Below are 15,568 nucleotides of genomic sequence, written 5' to 3'. Positions count from 1 at the left end.
TTACCTTGAGTTCATTCAACAGATATGTATGGAGTGCCATCTCTGGCTCAAGAACCTTTGCTGCCCGTGGGGGACAAGGCAGCCCAGGGATGGATGAGCGCCTGCCCTCCTGGAGGTAATGTTCTGAGAGGAGAGATAGAAATGAAGTAAGTAAAGAATTCATAGGGTGGTTGTTGCTTCAAATATAATAAGAGAGGGTGATATGGTGGAAAGGAACCGAGAGGAGGTGAAAGCCTCATTGCAGAAATAACATTTGAGCTGAGATTGGGAGGAAAGGTGAGAGCCAGCTCCGGAACAGTCTTCAGAGAGAGCCTTTGAGACAAGTGGAAGATCCAGGTCGAAGCCTCATGCAGACATGAGATCAGTGCGTTTGAGGAACAGTGAGGAGCTTGTATGCAAGGGCATCTTAAGGAAAGTGGATTATCCAAGGTAGAGGCAGGAGGCAGGATTCGGGGACACATGGGCCGGGATGAGGGTGCGGGGTTTTAACTAAGGAGATAGGAGGCCACTGGGAGGTGACGTGATTGGACCTACTTCTTAGAAAGACCCTCATCCTTTATGCTGCTGAACGGAGAAGGGATACTGGAGAAGGGGACAAGAGGAGGAGTGGGGACACCAATGCGGAGGCTTGTGTCGTTCAAGTGAGAGTTGAGGGAGGCGGTGGTGGAGGAGGTGACCAGAGGCCACCCTCTGTATAGAATATATATATCTTGGAGGTGAAAATGACAGGGCTTTCTGAAATAAATGCCGGGCAATCCAGTGTCATGGCGCTCCAACAGATTTGCCTCTGTGCCTTCCTTTCCCCCTTGGCTCTAACACACACATTCTCACATGTTTATAAGTAAATTATATGGATAATTGGGAAAATAGAAACAGAGACAGAATACTCAGCGTCTCAGCAACCTAAACATCAGCTAACATTAATGCTCCCTATGTGCCAGAGTGCACTTATGTCTCATGAACCTCTGTTCTTCTCCTATGAGTCATGTGTTTTACAGGTGAAGAAAATTGGGGCCCAATAATATTAAGCCAGCGGCCTTGAGTTTACAGAGAAAATAGAAATAGATATTGGAGTTGGGATCTGAACCAGAGCATGTCTGGCTTTCAAGGCCCTGAGTGGAAGGTCCAGTCCAAGTAACAGAATGGACTCCGGGCACCTCTGGTTTTCAGGGATCCTGGATCTGAGCCTAAGGAATCATTTATACTGGAGCTGAAGGAGATTGTCAGCCTTATTGACATCTAGGTCAGTAGACGATAGTGCAGAAAGGGGCATTTTTGTGGTTGGGAGCAATGGAGATACTCTTTGTGATCATTCAAATGAATGAAGTTTGCCAGTCCCGTGGTTCCATCTGGCCCCTTTGACAGTGGGCCCAGCCAGGTCAGGCTGATGGCTACATCCACTTATGTTCACATCTTCTCCATCCATCAGATATCATGGATAACTTTTTTCTAGATTGTGCCTGCAGGGCAGGTGTTCAGGGAAATGTTAAATGAAACCCCTCCATTCATTTTAAGGGAAAATATTTCTAATCTTGAATGCAAGGGTTATTGTTTCCCTCAATTACTGTTCAGTGAGTGTTTGTCACCATAAAAATAACAGTAATAATAATAGCAGCTACTTCGAGTGTTTTTGGGGTGCCAGGGACTGTACTGTGGACTTTTCATGGAAATTCTTCAATTTCTCACACTCACCTTGCTAGGAAGGTATCATGAGCCCCTATTCATAGGTGAGAAAATTGAGCATCAGAGAAGCAAAGGCACCTGTGCAAAATCAGAGCTAATAAAGGACAGGGTCCATGGCCACTGTGTTTGGTGCCAATCTTTGCTACTTCCTCTGTGCCAAGCTACTTCTCTATGCTGTGCATGGTCTCAGTCTTCTCTTCTGTAAAAAGGGAGAGTCAGGCTTACTCACCCCCAAGGCCCCTCCAGCTCTGTGGGTGGACAGCTGAAGCGTCAAGAGAGGCCTTACTCAGGGGGGTCTGTACCCGTGAAGGTCCCCATGGCCCTGGAAGCGGGGAACCCTGCAGCATCTGCTTCATGCTAAACAGAGCACAGGGAAGACTGATCCTCCCATTCCTCTTGGCTCCCATGAGGCTCCAGAAAACTATTTCACATAGTTTTTAAGGCCTTCTCTATCTTGTCCCTACTTGGCTTTCTGTTTCGGCTGGGAGGGGGACTGGGGAGGGTGGCCCACGCGTGTGTGAGAAGGTTGAGAGTAGGGGCTTGCAGATCATGTGGGTGGTCAGGGTGGGACGCAGTTGCAGGCTGAGTCATTGCCGCACTCGGAAGCTAATGACAGATGCAAGCAAAATGGGCTCCCAAGTGCTGTGGCCAGGGCGCAGACAGACAGCACGTTTGAAATGCCAGCCTGACTCATTCGGTGGGGGCCTCGCGGCTTGCTTTCACCTCCTCTCCTGTTTACACTGTGGCCTCTGGAAGGATAAATAGAGTGCTCCTCTGCAGTGGAGCCACCATCACTTACTGCATCCCTTTCCTGATGATGCTGGCTCCTCTGTGGGATCCCTGCAGGCATGATGGATTATACCTCCTTCCTTTGCTGTCGGTAGACACACACAGAGGACAAAAGGAGTGCAGGCTTGTGTTAAAAATAAGAGCTGTGTAGTTATTTCAGTCTCCAAGGCCTAAGTTGGGGCTGGTGCCAACTGCTCAGGGAAGCTTTATATTTGATGGGAAAAAAGTATAATCGACTCATTCATTCATTCATTCATATGTCCATTTCTCTTGCATTTGTTTGTTCTTTCATTCCTTCTCCCGTTCATCCTGAAAATATTATTGCATACTATTCTTTAAGATGTTTTTTGCTAAACTTGGTGCCTCTCATTTCCTGGAAGGAGCTCCTAGTCTAACCTGAAAGATAGACATGCTTCCAGAACATGGTGGGGTCAGGGCTGTTTTGGCATGCACACAGCGAGGCGGAGGCTTGTGTTGGGGCAGGGGCATGGCATGGCCTTTCAGGAAGAGCTTCCTGGAGAAGGTGCATTGGGCATTTAAGCATGCGGAGCTCATCAGATAGGAAGGTGAAAGGTGGGCCATCCGGGAGGAGATAATACCTTGAGAAAAGTTAGAACATGTTCAAAGGAGGTGGTGCACTTTGAGGAGGCTCAGTGGAAAGGTTCTGGGGGCAGGGAGTGACATAAAGAGAGAAGATGGCCTGGCAGGGCAGGAGGTCTCTAGTCTGAAGCACTTGGTTTTTACTTTTAGAGTTTGGGCTGTGCTGAGGTTAAGTGTGAGTCAGTACTGCACTGACCTAGAGCTGAGGCAGGTCTGTTTGTAGAAAGTCTTAGAGCATCATACTCTAAGGACGTGGAACCCAGAGGTCCAGTTGTGGCTTTTCTCTCAGATGGCTCTATGACCCTCAGACAGCCCCCAAACCACCCAGATGTCCTATTTTCTGGGCTCCAATATGAAGGGGTTGAGCTGTGCGATCCCTGAGTTTCCTGCCAGGTTTGAAGTTCTGAGATCCTGATGAAGCTCAGTCACACCCACTTCCTTCCCCATTTCCATGCAGATATCAGGGCTGCCATACGCTGTTCTTTTTACCTCTTGGGGTACTTTTGATGATCAGATGAGATCATGGATGTGAAAACTATAACCACCAGGAGTGCAAAGATCACTGGACTAGAAATTGGGAGACAGCGGTCCTGGGGATGCTCGCTCTGTGATGGTGGGCAGGCCACTTCCCTCTCTGGGCTTCATGTTTCTCAGCTGGGGATGAGGGTGGGTGAGGTGATGCAGGGCCCATTGAATTGTGACTCTTGGGCATATGATATATTATTATGTGTATAACGCTGATGATCTCGAAGGGTAAAACAAACAAGCAAAAAACACTCATGCTAAACCCACTGACATCTTCGTGTGACTCAACTTGAATTGGGTGGACTGCTTTTCTGCAAATCGAATGCTCTTCAAACATCTTAATGAATGCAGAATCTTAAAATGAGATGATGTGGTACTCAGAAGCTCGAGACTGACAGGGTGCATAGAGGATGTCTACTCCAGGCTCGCTCCCAAAGTGGGCATCCCCTCTTCAGCTTCCAGGGAGCGCTCCACATCTGCAGGGGATCTTCCTGGCACAGGAAATTGGTGCTTTTCAAGGCAAGCCTTCTGTTATCTCTGACTCTGTTTATTTCTGTCATTACATTGAAACCTTCACCACTCAGTGAATGGAAGATGCTGATACCATCTCCCTGTGTTAGGTTTCTCCAGGAGGAGAGATGCAGCTTGTCTCCCCCAGGACCCAGAGAGTCGGGACACTAACTGTGAATGCAGCCCCCTTGCCCACAGAGCACCCCCAGGCACTGGGTCCTGACAGCTGGCCCTGGACACACCCAGGTCTTTCTCCAGTGCCTCAGTGCTCTTGTCTGCCCTGCTTAGCCTAGGTTCTCCTGCTGGTTCCCCCTCCCTCCAGGGTGGACTTCTTGGGGTATTTAAGCTTGTCTTTGCCAGGTGTGCTCTCTTCTCCTATATAATTCATTGTAATTATTAGTTTTTCTAATGTTAGCATTATCCACTATTTATTGAGTACTCATTGCCCAAAAAATATACATTAGTGTCAAGCTACAAAAAAAAAAAAAAATCACTGCAAAGTAGATGCTACTATTGTAGGTTTACAGAAGAGGAAATGGGGAGAGCTAACAGTTGTTTAGCGGAACCCAGCTAGTCCATAAAATGGTCAGGACGTTACCCACGTTTGGCAGAACCGAGGCTGCTGTTCTTTCCATGATTCTCTGCTGTCTCTCCAAGAGGTCGTCTCACTACATGTATTTGGTGCATGTGTATGGATGTCAGCATCCGTTTGCGTGCATGCATTTCAGCAAATGGAAGGAGAGAGGAATTGCCACCCACTACGGTGGCACGCTTAGCTTGTGGTGAGTGCCACTGGAACTTCCAGCATTTGTGGGAAGGGAAGTCTCCACTCTCAGAGCTGAAAATGGCCATGGCACTTCCTTGTCTTTGGTGCTTGGAGGCGTCTGTCTGAGTTTACCAGTCTGTTATCCTTTTATAAGTTTGTGAGACCTTATCCTCATGCCTGCATTTTAAGATGTGCCTAAGAGGGGCACAGAGCCCAGAGGAAAACAGGAACTCGGCATTGTGCGCATTATGTTCAGACACAAAAAAATAAACAAACTTGTACAGCCTATTTCAATGTCTACACTGAAGGGAAAAAATGCTTTCAAACGTTGGGGTGCAGGGGTGGGCCTGCCTAGTGACATAACAGTTATGTTCGTGCACTCTGCTTTGACGTCTGGGGTTCACCGGTTCCGATCCTGGGTGTGGACCTATGCACCACTCATCAAGCCATGCTGTGGCAGGTGTCAACATATAAAGTAGAGGAAGATGGGCATGGATGTTAACTCAGAGCTAATCTTCCTCAAACAAATAAACAAACAACCATCTGGGGGCCACATTTGAGGGGCTGCATTTGATGTGATGGATGAAAGAGACGAGACATGCATAATTGTTTTTAGATTGTCTTCCTTATCATAATGGCTTGTACTTATTAAATATTTGTCATATGCCAGGCTCCAAAGCAACTTCCACTTGGGGAAACTGAGGCACAGAGAGATTAAGATCTTGCCTGAGGTTGTTCAGCTACTGAAGGACTGAGCTCTGTATCCTTTGGGCTGGCCAGGCTTGAACTGGCTGCCCTGGTAGGTCATAGACTTCACCATTGGGCATTTTTGCCTTTTCTGTGTGTTCTTATGTCGTGGCACTTATCCTTGTGGGCCATGATTGTTACCTGACTCTCTCCTTTCTGATCTGCATCTTCGGATGGGTCCACGGACTATGGCTCAGTTTTCTCTGTATCCTTGGTTCTGTGTGCTTGATCCCAGTGTGTTGAAATCCACGAGATGCTCCACCTTTGATCCTAAGCAACTGCCATGAAAGGACAGTCTTGGCCTGTATTCCAGATGTGAACACTGAGGCTCAGAGATGTTATATGACTCATCTGAGGTCTCATACAGAGGTGAGACCCAGAGTCAGGACTCTAGTGTGGAATGGATGCTTTCATAGCATGACAGAAGCCTACCTCTTCGGCAGCTCTCCCTCCTGGTGAAGAAATGCTGGTTTTCATCCCTAACGAGGTCTTTTTCCTTGAACAAGTAGCAGATTCTCTCCTCAGGGATCAGGCAGAAGACTGGAGTTATCTACCTCATTAGAATGGCTGCCTGGAGGAAATTGCGTGGGGGCAGGGCATGTGCTGAATGCAGCTACAGGTGGTCCAAGGAGGATATCTGCTGCTTATTTCAGACTCCAGGGAAGGAAGCACATTCTGATAGAGTGTTCTGGCTCGAGTGTGGCTCTCCTATGAACTTGCTGGGCTACACTCTGACCTCCCTTCTCTGTTCTCATATTCTGCTCTGTAGCATGAGGGGTTCTTTCCTGAACCTTCCCCACTTACCATGTTATAATTCCTTGATTTATAATCTTTTGAGCACATTAACTTTGCATGCCCTTTTCATAAAGTACATGCTGATGTGTATTAAGATCAACATGCTTTTTTTCATTTAATCCTTCTAAGGCCACACACTTTGAAGACTGCTGTTTAAAAGAAAAGCTATGTTTTAAAGGAAAACATGTTTGTAAAAGGATTATTTCCAAGCAGTAGCTAACAAGTGTTGGAATCATAGTATTTCTCCAAAATGTTCTTGATGGTTTTAACAAATTTCCTCAGAGGCAACTGAGGATTTCTAAAATATTTCAGAAAATGTAAATAACTAATTAGACATTTTAGAAATATTGCAACGATAAGTACGAGCAATTACTCAATGACAATTGACATGGAAGCCAGGCCTCCAGGGACCCTAGAGCCTCTGCAATAGAGGAGGGAAGACTAATGCTTTGGGTCTGGGTTCCATGAGGGGCCCTTTGAATTTCTGCCAACAGTGTTAAAAGCGGAAACAAAAATAATAACTGCCACCACTGGTGAGTGGCAGCCAACTTTGCCAGGAAATGACTGCGGTTCTTTCTATACATGATCATGCTCAATCCTCAGCGCCATCCGAATGCACTGACATTTTCCCCCCCATACCTGTGGAGAGATGGGATCCACCAAAGATCACCTGTTGTAAGAACGAAGGGAAGTGGATTCAGGCTCAACTATGATATGGGAAGGGGAGTAAAGCATTGTGCCTAGAGGTGGGAATAGTCCAGGCAAGAGGATGGTGACCAGGACATCCAGAGTGGTGGCTTTGGAGATGGAGAGAAGGGTTGGATCTGAGGAGATAAAGACAGTGAGAATCGATAACTTCTTATCTTTGGGATTGTCTTAGTCCTTTCCAGCGGCTGTAACAAATACCGTTGGCTGGGGGGCTTATAAACCACAGAAATTTGTTCCTCACAGTTCTGGAGGCTGAAAGTCTGAGATCAGGGTGCCAGCATGGTTGGGTGAAGGCCCTCTTCTGGGCTGCAGACTTCTCCTTGTGTCCTCACAAGAAAGAAGGGGAAGGGAGCTCTCCGCGGTCTCTTTAATAAGGGTGCTAATCCCACTTATGAGGGCTCCACCCTCATGACCTAATCACCTCCCAGAGGCCTCACTTTCTAACAACTTCGCTTTGAGAGTTATGTTTCAACATATGGATTTGGGGGGAACATATTCAGACCATAGCACAGGGAGAGGGGAAAGAGGACTAACAGCTGATGCCCAGTGACACCCAGACAACTGGGTAGATGATAGCTCTTCTCCAGCTTTGGTGTCATGCTAGATGCCCCCATGTAAGGAATGGCGAGTCATCTACCTCCTGGCCCTGTTACTGAAGCAGAGAGGAGCTGCAGGCCATGATTTGGGAACAGAAAACAAAGATTCTCTCTCACCACCACCATGTTGCCCAGTTTTGAGTGTCTTTAATTACACCATTCTGGATAACAGGGACTTAAATCAGACACACACACAAACAAAAAGAAAAAGCTCTATGAAATCTGATGATGAAAGTAAAAAGAAAAATCAAGCATTCATACAATTAACTAAATGCATCAACATTTATTCTTGGTGACTTAAATGTCATATGTCACAGGAGGGCTGGGACTAAGATCTGTTTTCAACCTTCTGTGTTATCCACTGGGGATAAAGATTGATTATCTCAGATTTGCAGAGGAGGCAACTGAGGCCTGGGGAATTTTGTAATTTGCAGCAAATTGTAAAATAGGTATCTGGCTCCTGGCTGGTTTATCCTCAAACCTGATCTTCATACATCAACACACACACACACACACAGGGCCACGGAGGCCCAGTTCCAGATGCCGCTCATAATTGCTTCCTTTTACACTGCAGTTTACAAATCCAGAACACTTTCTATAGCTCGATAAGAAAAGGAATTTGATTTAAAGAGAAGCATCCAGTATTTCTTCTCAACGATGCTTTCTTGCTCTCCTTGGGTCACACAAGTGGGCAACAGATGCATGTCTCTGATCTCTGGTTCAGGTATCATCTCTTGGACGGTTTTCCCATCACAGTCGGCATAGATGCAGCTGCATCAGCGGGTTCACACTTTAGCTCATGTATTCCGAGATGCCATTCCCAGAGTCTGATCAGGAGGTCTGAGTGTAGGACCCAGGAATCTGGTTTTTCTGTGTTTCCCAGGTGGTTTGGTTGGAGGAGGTCCTTGGTCCAAACGTTGAGGAAAGTTGGACTAACCACGATGTGATCCCCACCATGCTGTGGGGATGGAGAGATTAGGAGAAGGCCCTGCCCTCATCCTGAACATGCTCCACCTTGACACCTCACACTGCGCTTGTCAGGGCTCACTCTCAGGACCTGGGGCCAGTCCTCAGTGCTAGACGAGTCCCGAAAGGGCTCACCTGGCTGGCTTCTTTGTGGGTATGCTGATGACAAGGACCATGCTCCCTCCCGCATAACCCACTCCATTGTTCAAACTCCTAATGGGTCAGGCTGTGTTTTGTGTTGCTTTGGTTTTCCTTGCTGAATTCTGCCTCCCTCCCCTGTTCACACTCTGGCTGCAGCTCTGTTCTCTGATCCTACCTTTTATTCATTAATTCCGCACGTATCTGTGAACCACGGTGTCAGCCACGGACTACTCAGAAAGCCATAAGAAGACACAACTCCTGTTTTCTAGGAACTTAAACATCTCCTAGTCGTCTCCCCCTCAAGTAAGAATAAGTATCATTCTTATGTTTCCAAAATAATTTCTCCTCATTACTTTAATAAGACCCTATTGACAATGAAAATATTTTAATACTTTATAAAAATCATTTTCATTAGTTGCCGTTTCATATTATTCTCTTAGGTAGGTTTTCCCTCAAAGTGCAGATGTAGAAATCTAGGCTCAGAGAGGCGGAATAACTTACCAGGTAACTTAGTAAGTGGTGGAAACCAGATCTGAGCCGGAGTTCTATGACATCACAACTTAGTTCTCCTCTGCTCTCTGACCTAGAATTCATTCCTTGTCACTCAAAGATAAGCAGGCCCAGCCTGGGGATTCTGGGGTCTTAGAACCCTGTGGCTGAAAGGGAACTTAATTGTCATTTAAACACGAGGCAGGGGCCTGGGATCCCAGAAAAGTGGACTCTATCCTTTGTCTGGAAACCCCAGTGTTGGCAAGCTCATTGCCGCACGAAGAGAATCCATCTCTAGCTGGGCAGCCGTGGTGATTAGAAAGCTCCCAAAACAGGACAGGACTATGGGGGGTGTTCAATAAAGGTTTTTCTGAACACATGAAGACCAAACGGGGCTGTAATACCACTGCATGCTATTCCGCTCCTTCTCATGGTTCTGCCTTCTGTCATAAAACTAAAATTAACGAGCATTCATCTGGGGTTCATTATATGCCAGACTCCGTTGTAACTTTCTTACGTGTACTAACATTTTTCATTCTCCATGAAGAAGGCATTATTATTACCATCATTCCCATCTTACAGAGGAGGAAGATGAGGCCCAGGGAGGTCACTGACAAGTCTTAGGTCACCCAGTGTGAGTGGGAGCCGGCCGTCTGGTTCTCGAGCCTGTGAGGGTGGTGCTCCAGAGACCGAGGTGGTTCTCTCTCCCATCCACGAGGAAAGCCGCTCTGAAGCTCGTGTTACGTCTTCCCTGGCATATGTTTCAGGGCCCTTCACTCTGCCCTCATCTCTCTCTCTAGATGTGTTTGCCTGAAACAAGGCTGCCCAGGTACAGGCTGCCCCCACACAGGTGCAGGCGGCAGTGCTGCTGCCTGAGGAGCAGGCAGGGAGCTGGGGGCCCAGGAGCCCTGCCCAGCGTGGAGGGAAATGCCAGGGTGGGCGTGCTCACACCAGGCCAACTGAGGCTGTGAAGACTTGATGGGGGGCTTGTGCCCTCCTTCTGAACAGAGGGCAGTTCGCGTGGATGACCCTGGACCCAGGCAAGGCCTCGTCCCTCAGAACTCAGCCTTCCCAGGGAGGCCTGCCCCGAGCCTCGAGTACCCAAGGCCTCCCTCTCCTCATCACTCGCATTGTGCTTGACGCTCAATCGCCCTTTCCCAGTCTGTGAGCATCCTGAGGGAAAGGCGAGCTTTTGAGCTCCGTAGGCACAGCACCTGCACACACAGCAGGCCTTCAGGAAAGGCGTGATTAATGCTGAGCATCTCAGGATTACACCTAATGTAGTAAAATGATTGAAATCACTAAAATTATGGGTGGCACTGGTTGTAGTCAGAAGTTAGTGCAGAGTTGTCTGTGTATGTGTTATGTGTGTATAATCGGTGTCTGAGTGTGACATGTATGTGTTAAGTGTGTGTAACGTGTGTATTGTGTGTGTGCTCTAACATCATATGCAGCACTTCATATACTTTACCTCTATTGATGCTGCAACAATCTTATGGGGAAGGTACTTTTATTGTTCCCAACTGAATGACAAGGACAGTGAGGAACAGAGAGATCAAGCAAAGCGGTGGGCCCAAGGTCATGCAGCTCACAGTGAACTGAGTAAGCTCAGGCCTGGTTAAGTCCAAAATTCTAGTCTCCACACCAGTGGTTCTCAAAGGAGTGTGTGCGTCAAATTCCCTGGAGGACTTGTGAAAACACGGATCACTGAGCCTCACCCCTGCAGTTTCTGACGGAGTCGGTCTGGAGTAGGACCCAAGAGTTTGCTTTCATAACAAAGTGGTGCTGGTGCTGCTGGCCTGGGAGCCACACTTGTAAACCACCACTCTAAATATACTCTTTTCTAATCATCAGACAGAAGGAGCCAGGAAGAGGGCTGGGGTCAAAGCGAATGGTTTTGGATTTCTGCAAATTCCTGCAATTCCTACAAATTGGACCAAGTACATTTACCAGCAAAATCAATAAGGAGTTTTAAGACTGATATTTTAAATGTGAGCTCTTCTCCCTCATTGAATAACTGGGTGTCTGGTTATAATGAATCACATGATAAAAAGGTAAAGAAGCTGTGTTTGCATCAACAAGTTCCAGGACTCTATCCTATGAGTCCTAAACAATAGGTTAGCAGGGTGCATCTTCCCAGGAGGAAACAGTATTCTGTATGGTATTCTCCATACCTTAAATATTTTTTCTTCTAAATATTCTAAATATTAATTCTTCAGAAAAACATTCTTCCAGCATTCTTCCAGTAATGGCCGAAGCTGGAAAACCAGTGTTTGGCCTCCTGGGTCAGTGTTCTTACTCTGTATGGCATCCATGGACCTGTGTGTGAATCGAGGTCAATACTACCCACCTAAGAGAGATTTTGAGGAGTGCATGGTATGATGCGTGGAAACCCCCTAGCAGTGTTTGGCATGTAGTGCACTCAAATGTTAATATGTGGTGTTCTTGGTCTCCCTCGGTCCCTCTTTCTATCAACTCCACCCGGGATTAGAGATTGGAGAGGATCCAGGGATTACTGAAACTGATAACCAGAAGAAAGGAGTCAGATGGCTTTGCCAGCTCTGCAGTGTTTTGAGGATTGAGACTGAGTGGGGCGAAGAGAAAGTGGGGAAGATGCAGCTGTTCTGTTTAATGCGATATCGAAATGAAGCACAGAGTGACTTTATTTGCTGGTCCCTCTGTCTGATTTTTATAGGAAATGCCTTGAAATTGAAATCGAGTGGCATGTTCCAACCTTGACTGGCTCCGATGTGTTGGGCAGGGCCAGGGCACGCCTCAATGGCTTTCCCATTAGGGAAATGGGTTTTCAGCACATTTTGTGAGTCAGGACTTTGCAGGCTTCTCAGCTTGAAGTTCTGTCTTGCAGAATGTATAGAGGTTGGGTCTTAGGATCTGCTGCATTTTAATTTGCTATGCAGAAGTCTGGATTTTCAGAAAGGTTTTCCTGGATGGCAGCCTTGCCATGAGCTGAGACACAGTTAATCCCTTGTGCTCTTATTCGTGGGAGCTGGCCCAGCATGACCCCATCAGCTGCAATGAGGTTGGGCTCTGAACCACAGAGATGGTGGTCTGGTCCCCAAGGCGTCATAGGGGCAGAAACAAGAGGGGTTTTGAAAGGAGCCCTAAGTGCCAATCACCACTTGTTAGCTAGGAGACACTGAATCTCCCCTTATTTTCCCTCTTCCTTCTCTCTCATTCTCCCTCCCACCCTAAGATTATGCCAGTTACCACCTATTGAGAACCTTCTAGTTCCCCCAGAATCACTCAATTGCAAGTAATTAGCTTCTATCTTGTCGAGAATCCCCCTAGGTAGCTTGTCTCATCCCCATTACACATGGTGGTAAACTGAAGCTTGGAAAAAGTGAGGAGAGTTACCAACGTCCACACCACTAGAATGTTCTAGAGTCAGAAAGTGGCTCCAGGTTAGAGCCTTTCTGATTCTTTTCTTAATCTGCAATTTGGGGCAAAAACTTTTATCTCAAAATTCTTCTTGGACAAAATCAAACAACTTACATAAAATACATTATGCAGCACCTAGAATTCGGTAGGTGCTCAATAAAAGTCAGTTTCTTTCCCTTCCTCCAAATTCCTGGTATCTAGATGATTCTATATCCTTGGATGATCCAGCCTGTCTTGAGTGTCTCTCTTGGTTTGTTTCTCACCCTGTTTGGACGATTTTAGTTTTGTTCCCTCCCATCTTTCCCACCCGGCCCTCTTATTATTGGCCCTAGGTGCTCCCGGGTTGGAGAATTAGCAACCTATCAATTTGGGTTCAGTGTCTGCTTGGCAACAGCACCCACTCCCTCTGCTTCCCATGCTCAATAGAAAACACACTTGTCCTTGCCAGTCCAGGCACCTTAGCTCTTTAGAGACTGTGTTTATACTGAAAAATGATAGAACCATTTTCACTTATTATTATTAATAGAATCTACTACTTATTGAGTATTCACTACACATGAGGAACTGTGCAAAGTGCTCTATGTGGCAGATGTATTTAATCTTCCCATCATCTATCAGAGTTATATGCTATTATCAGTCCTCATGTTACAGATGAGGAAACTGAGGATGGGAGAAGTTAAGGGACCTGCTCAAGGTCCACAGGCAAAAGTGGAAGAGCAGGGATTCTTGCTCCCTTGGCTGTGAAGCATGTGCTCACAGCTGGGATGCTATGGCCTCCATGGTACTGGCAGGTTAGGAAGAGCAGTAGACGAACCGAGCTTTAGATTTAGGATATCTGGGTCCAAGTCCCAGTCTTTTCAGTATGAGCTGTGTGACATTAAGCAAGTCACTTCACCTCTCTGTGTCTTTTCCTATAAAAGGAGCCCCTGAGGGATATCGGTGGACACATCATCGTCCTTTTGCTCAGATACCCTTGTCCCTCTAAGTTAGCACTGTTTGGCTTCCTGTTGTAGAAAACCAGGCTCTCTGTGTCTGGCTGATGTGATTTCAAGCTGTTCATTTCTCTCTTGTTTTTCAGGTAATGAACCAAAAAGATCATGTCTGAAGTACAAGGAACTGTTGAGTTTTCTGTAGAGCTACATAAATTTTATAATGTGGATCTCTTTCAGAGAGGGTGAGTATGCTTCGCGATTTGTATTTCTTTTTATATATCTATATATGTTTGTTTGTTTTGTTTTGTTTTGTTTTGTTTTTTCCTTGGCAAGGAGTGAAGGTGGTGAGGACAGGTTATAGGAAATTTTGGATTAATGATGAAAGGATTGTCCTTACTTTCCCTGCCAAGTGGAAAATCCAAACCTTTAGTGCATTTGAAAATAAACCAAATATTAACAAAAACTAGAAAATGCTCATTTCTCTCCTCCTCCTATATTTTTTCTACCATCTCTCTTCTTAGTTGCTCTTTCCATTAAATCTATCAGTCAGTTTTAAAGGAAAGTGAATTTAGTGGAAGTGAAAGTTGTCTGGATAACTCTGATAAAAAGGTGTCTGTATGACCGATATCCGTAAGGGCCATTTCCCCAAACACATATTGTAAAACCTGTGCCCAGATCTCTCAAAACCTGAGAATTACATTGTCTTCTTTAAATATGTAATTAAAGTATATTTACTTCCAGTTTTTAAGGATGTCTCTGAATTTGGCGTTTTACGTGCATGGTCTCAATAAGTTCTCATGACAGACTTACCTCTCAGGGTCACTGTAAATAATAAAGATATGAAATGGTTATATAACGTATTCTAACCACAGACTAGAATTACTCAGAATGGCTGCTACTACTTTCTCCATATTATAGATGAGGAAACTGAAGTTCATAGAAATTGCATTTCTGATATTGCCCGAGTTAATGAATGAGTGTGCAAAGCAATGGTTATCCATTAGTTTGCCTTCACTGATTGCACAACAAACTATCCTAAAACTTAGTGGCCTAAAACAACAACTATCAATTTAGCTTGTGATTCTGAGGGTAGGCAATTTGAGCTGGGCTCAGCGGGCAGGTCTACTGAACTGGACCACGCTTGGCTGAGCTCACCCGGGCTTGCTGGAGGTCTGGAGCCCTGGGCGGGGAGGCTGTGATTCTCTTCTCCGTGGCCTCTCATCCTCCAGTGGGCTCGCCTGGGCTTGTTTACATGGTCGCTAGGCCCCAAGAGCGAGAGTGGAAACACGCAAAACTTCTTGTTGCCAAGCCTCAGAATTTGCATAAAGTTGTTTTCACCGCCTTTTACTGGCCAAAGCAAGTTGCAAAGATAGTCTAGAATCAGGGTGGAGAAATTGATACCATCTCTTGATGGAAGAGGAATAATCTGTGCACATATTTGCAATCTGTCACTCAAGGTTAGTCTCTAATTTCACAAAGATTGTTCTGGAATTAATGCTTCAAATGTATTTGTGGCCCCTTCTCAGGTAAGGTGAAGTTCAGTGGGGCTGAGTCATTTGTTAGGTGACCCGAATTAGGTAGTGAGGGAAATGGGAAATGATTCTGGGACCAGCTCTGTGTTTCCGGGAAAGGGCACATTAGGGGTTCTGGAGCTGGATTTTGATGAAGTACAGCTCTGTGCATCCTTTGGAAGCTTCATCTCTCTTGGTCCACCCCACCTCACTTGACCAGAAGTTGTGTGCTATAGTGAGAAACATCTTGGGCTTGGGGTCAGGCCTTCTGAGACCTGGCGTGGCTACTGCTTCTTGGAGTTTCTTTGGCATGTTACTCCACTCTGCTTTGCAGGTTCCACATTTACGAGAGAAGGAAGCATTTTTGATAGTTTCATGTGTGTGTCATAGTTTATTTATTATCTCTGGATC

General features: G+C 46.1%; 1 protein-coding gene across 10 annotated transcripts in view; it reads left to right on the top strand.

The window, feature by feature from the left end:
• FAM135B (family with sequence similarity 135 member B) overlaps nucleotides 1–15,568 on the top strand; it is a 284,316-nt gene that overhangs the window by 86,241 nt on the left and 182,507 nt on the right. For all 10 annotated transcript variants that reach the window (XR_011543248.1, XR_011543250.1, XR_011543252.1 and 7 more), the window contains exon 2: nucleotides 13,793–13,888. Coding sequence is in view for 4 of the 10 variants with exons in the window: in XM_008523206.2 (XP_008521428.2) it covers nucleotides 13,812–13,888 (77 nt within the window). In the remaining 6 variants the exon portion in view is untranslated. The remainder of the gene's footprint in view (nucleotides 1–13,792; nucleotides 13,889–15,568) is intronic.

Source organism: Equus przewalskii, chromosome 8, assembly GCF_037783145.1.
Source record: "Equus przewalskii isolate Varuska chromosome 8, EquPr2, whole genome shotgun sequence".
Taxonomy (NCBI): domain Eukaryota; kingdom Metazoa; phylum Chordata; class Mammalia; order Perissodactyla; family Equidae; genus Equus; species Equus przewalskii.
This window is presented reverse-complemented; position numbering and strand designations above follow the sequence as displayed.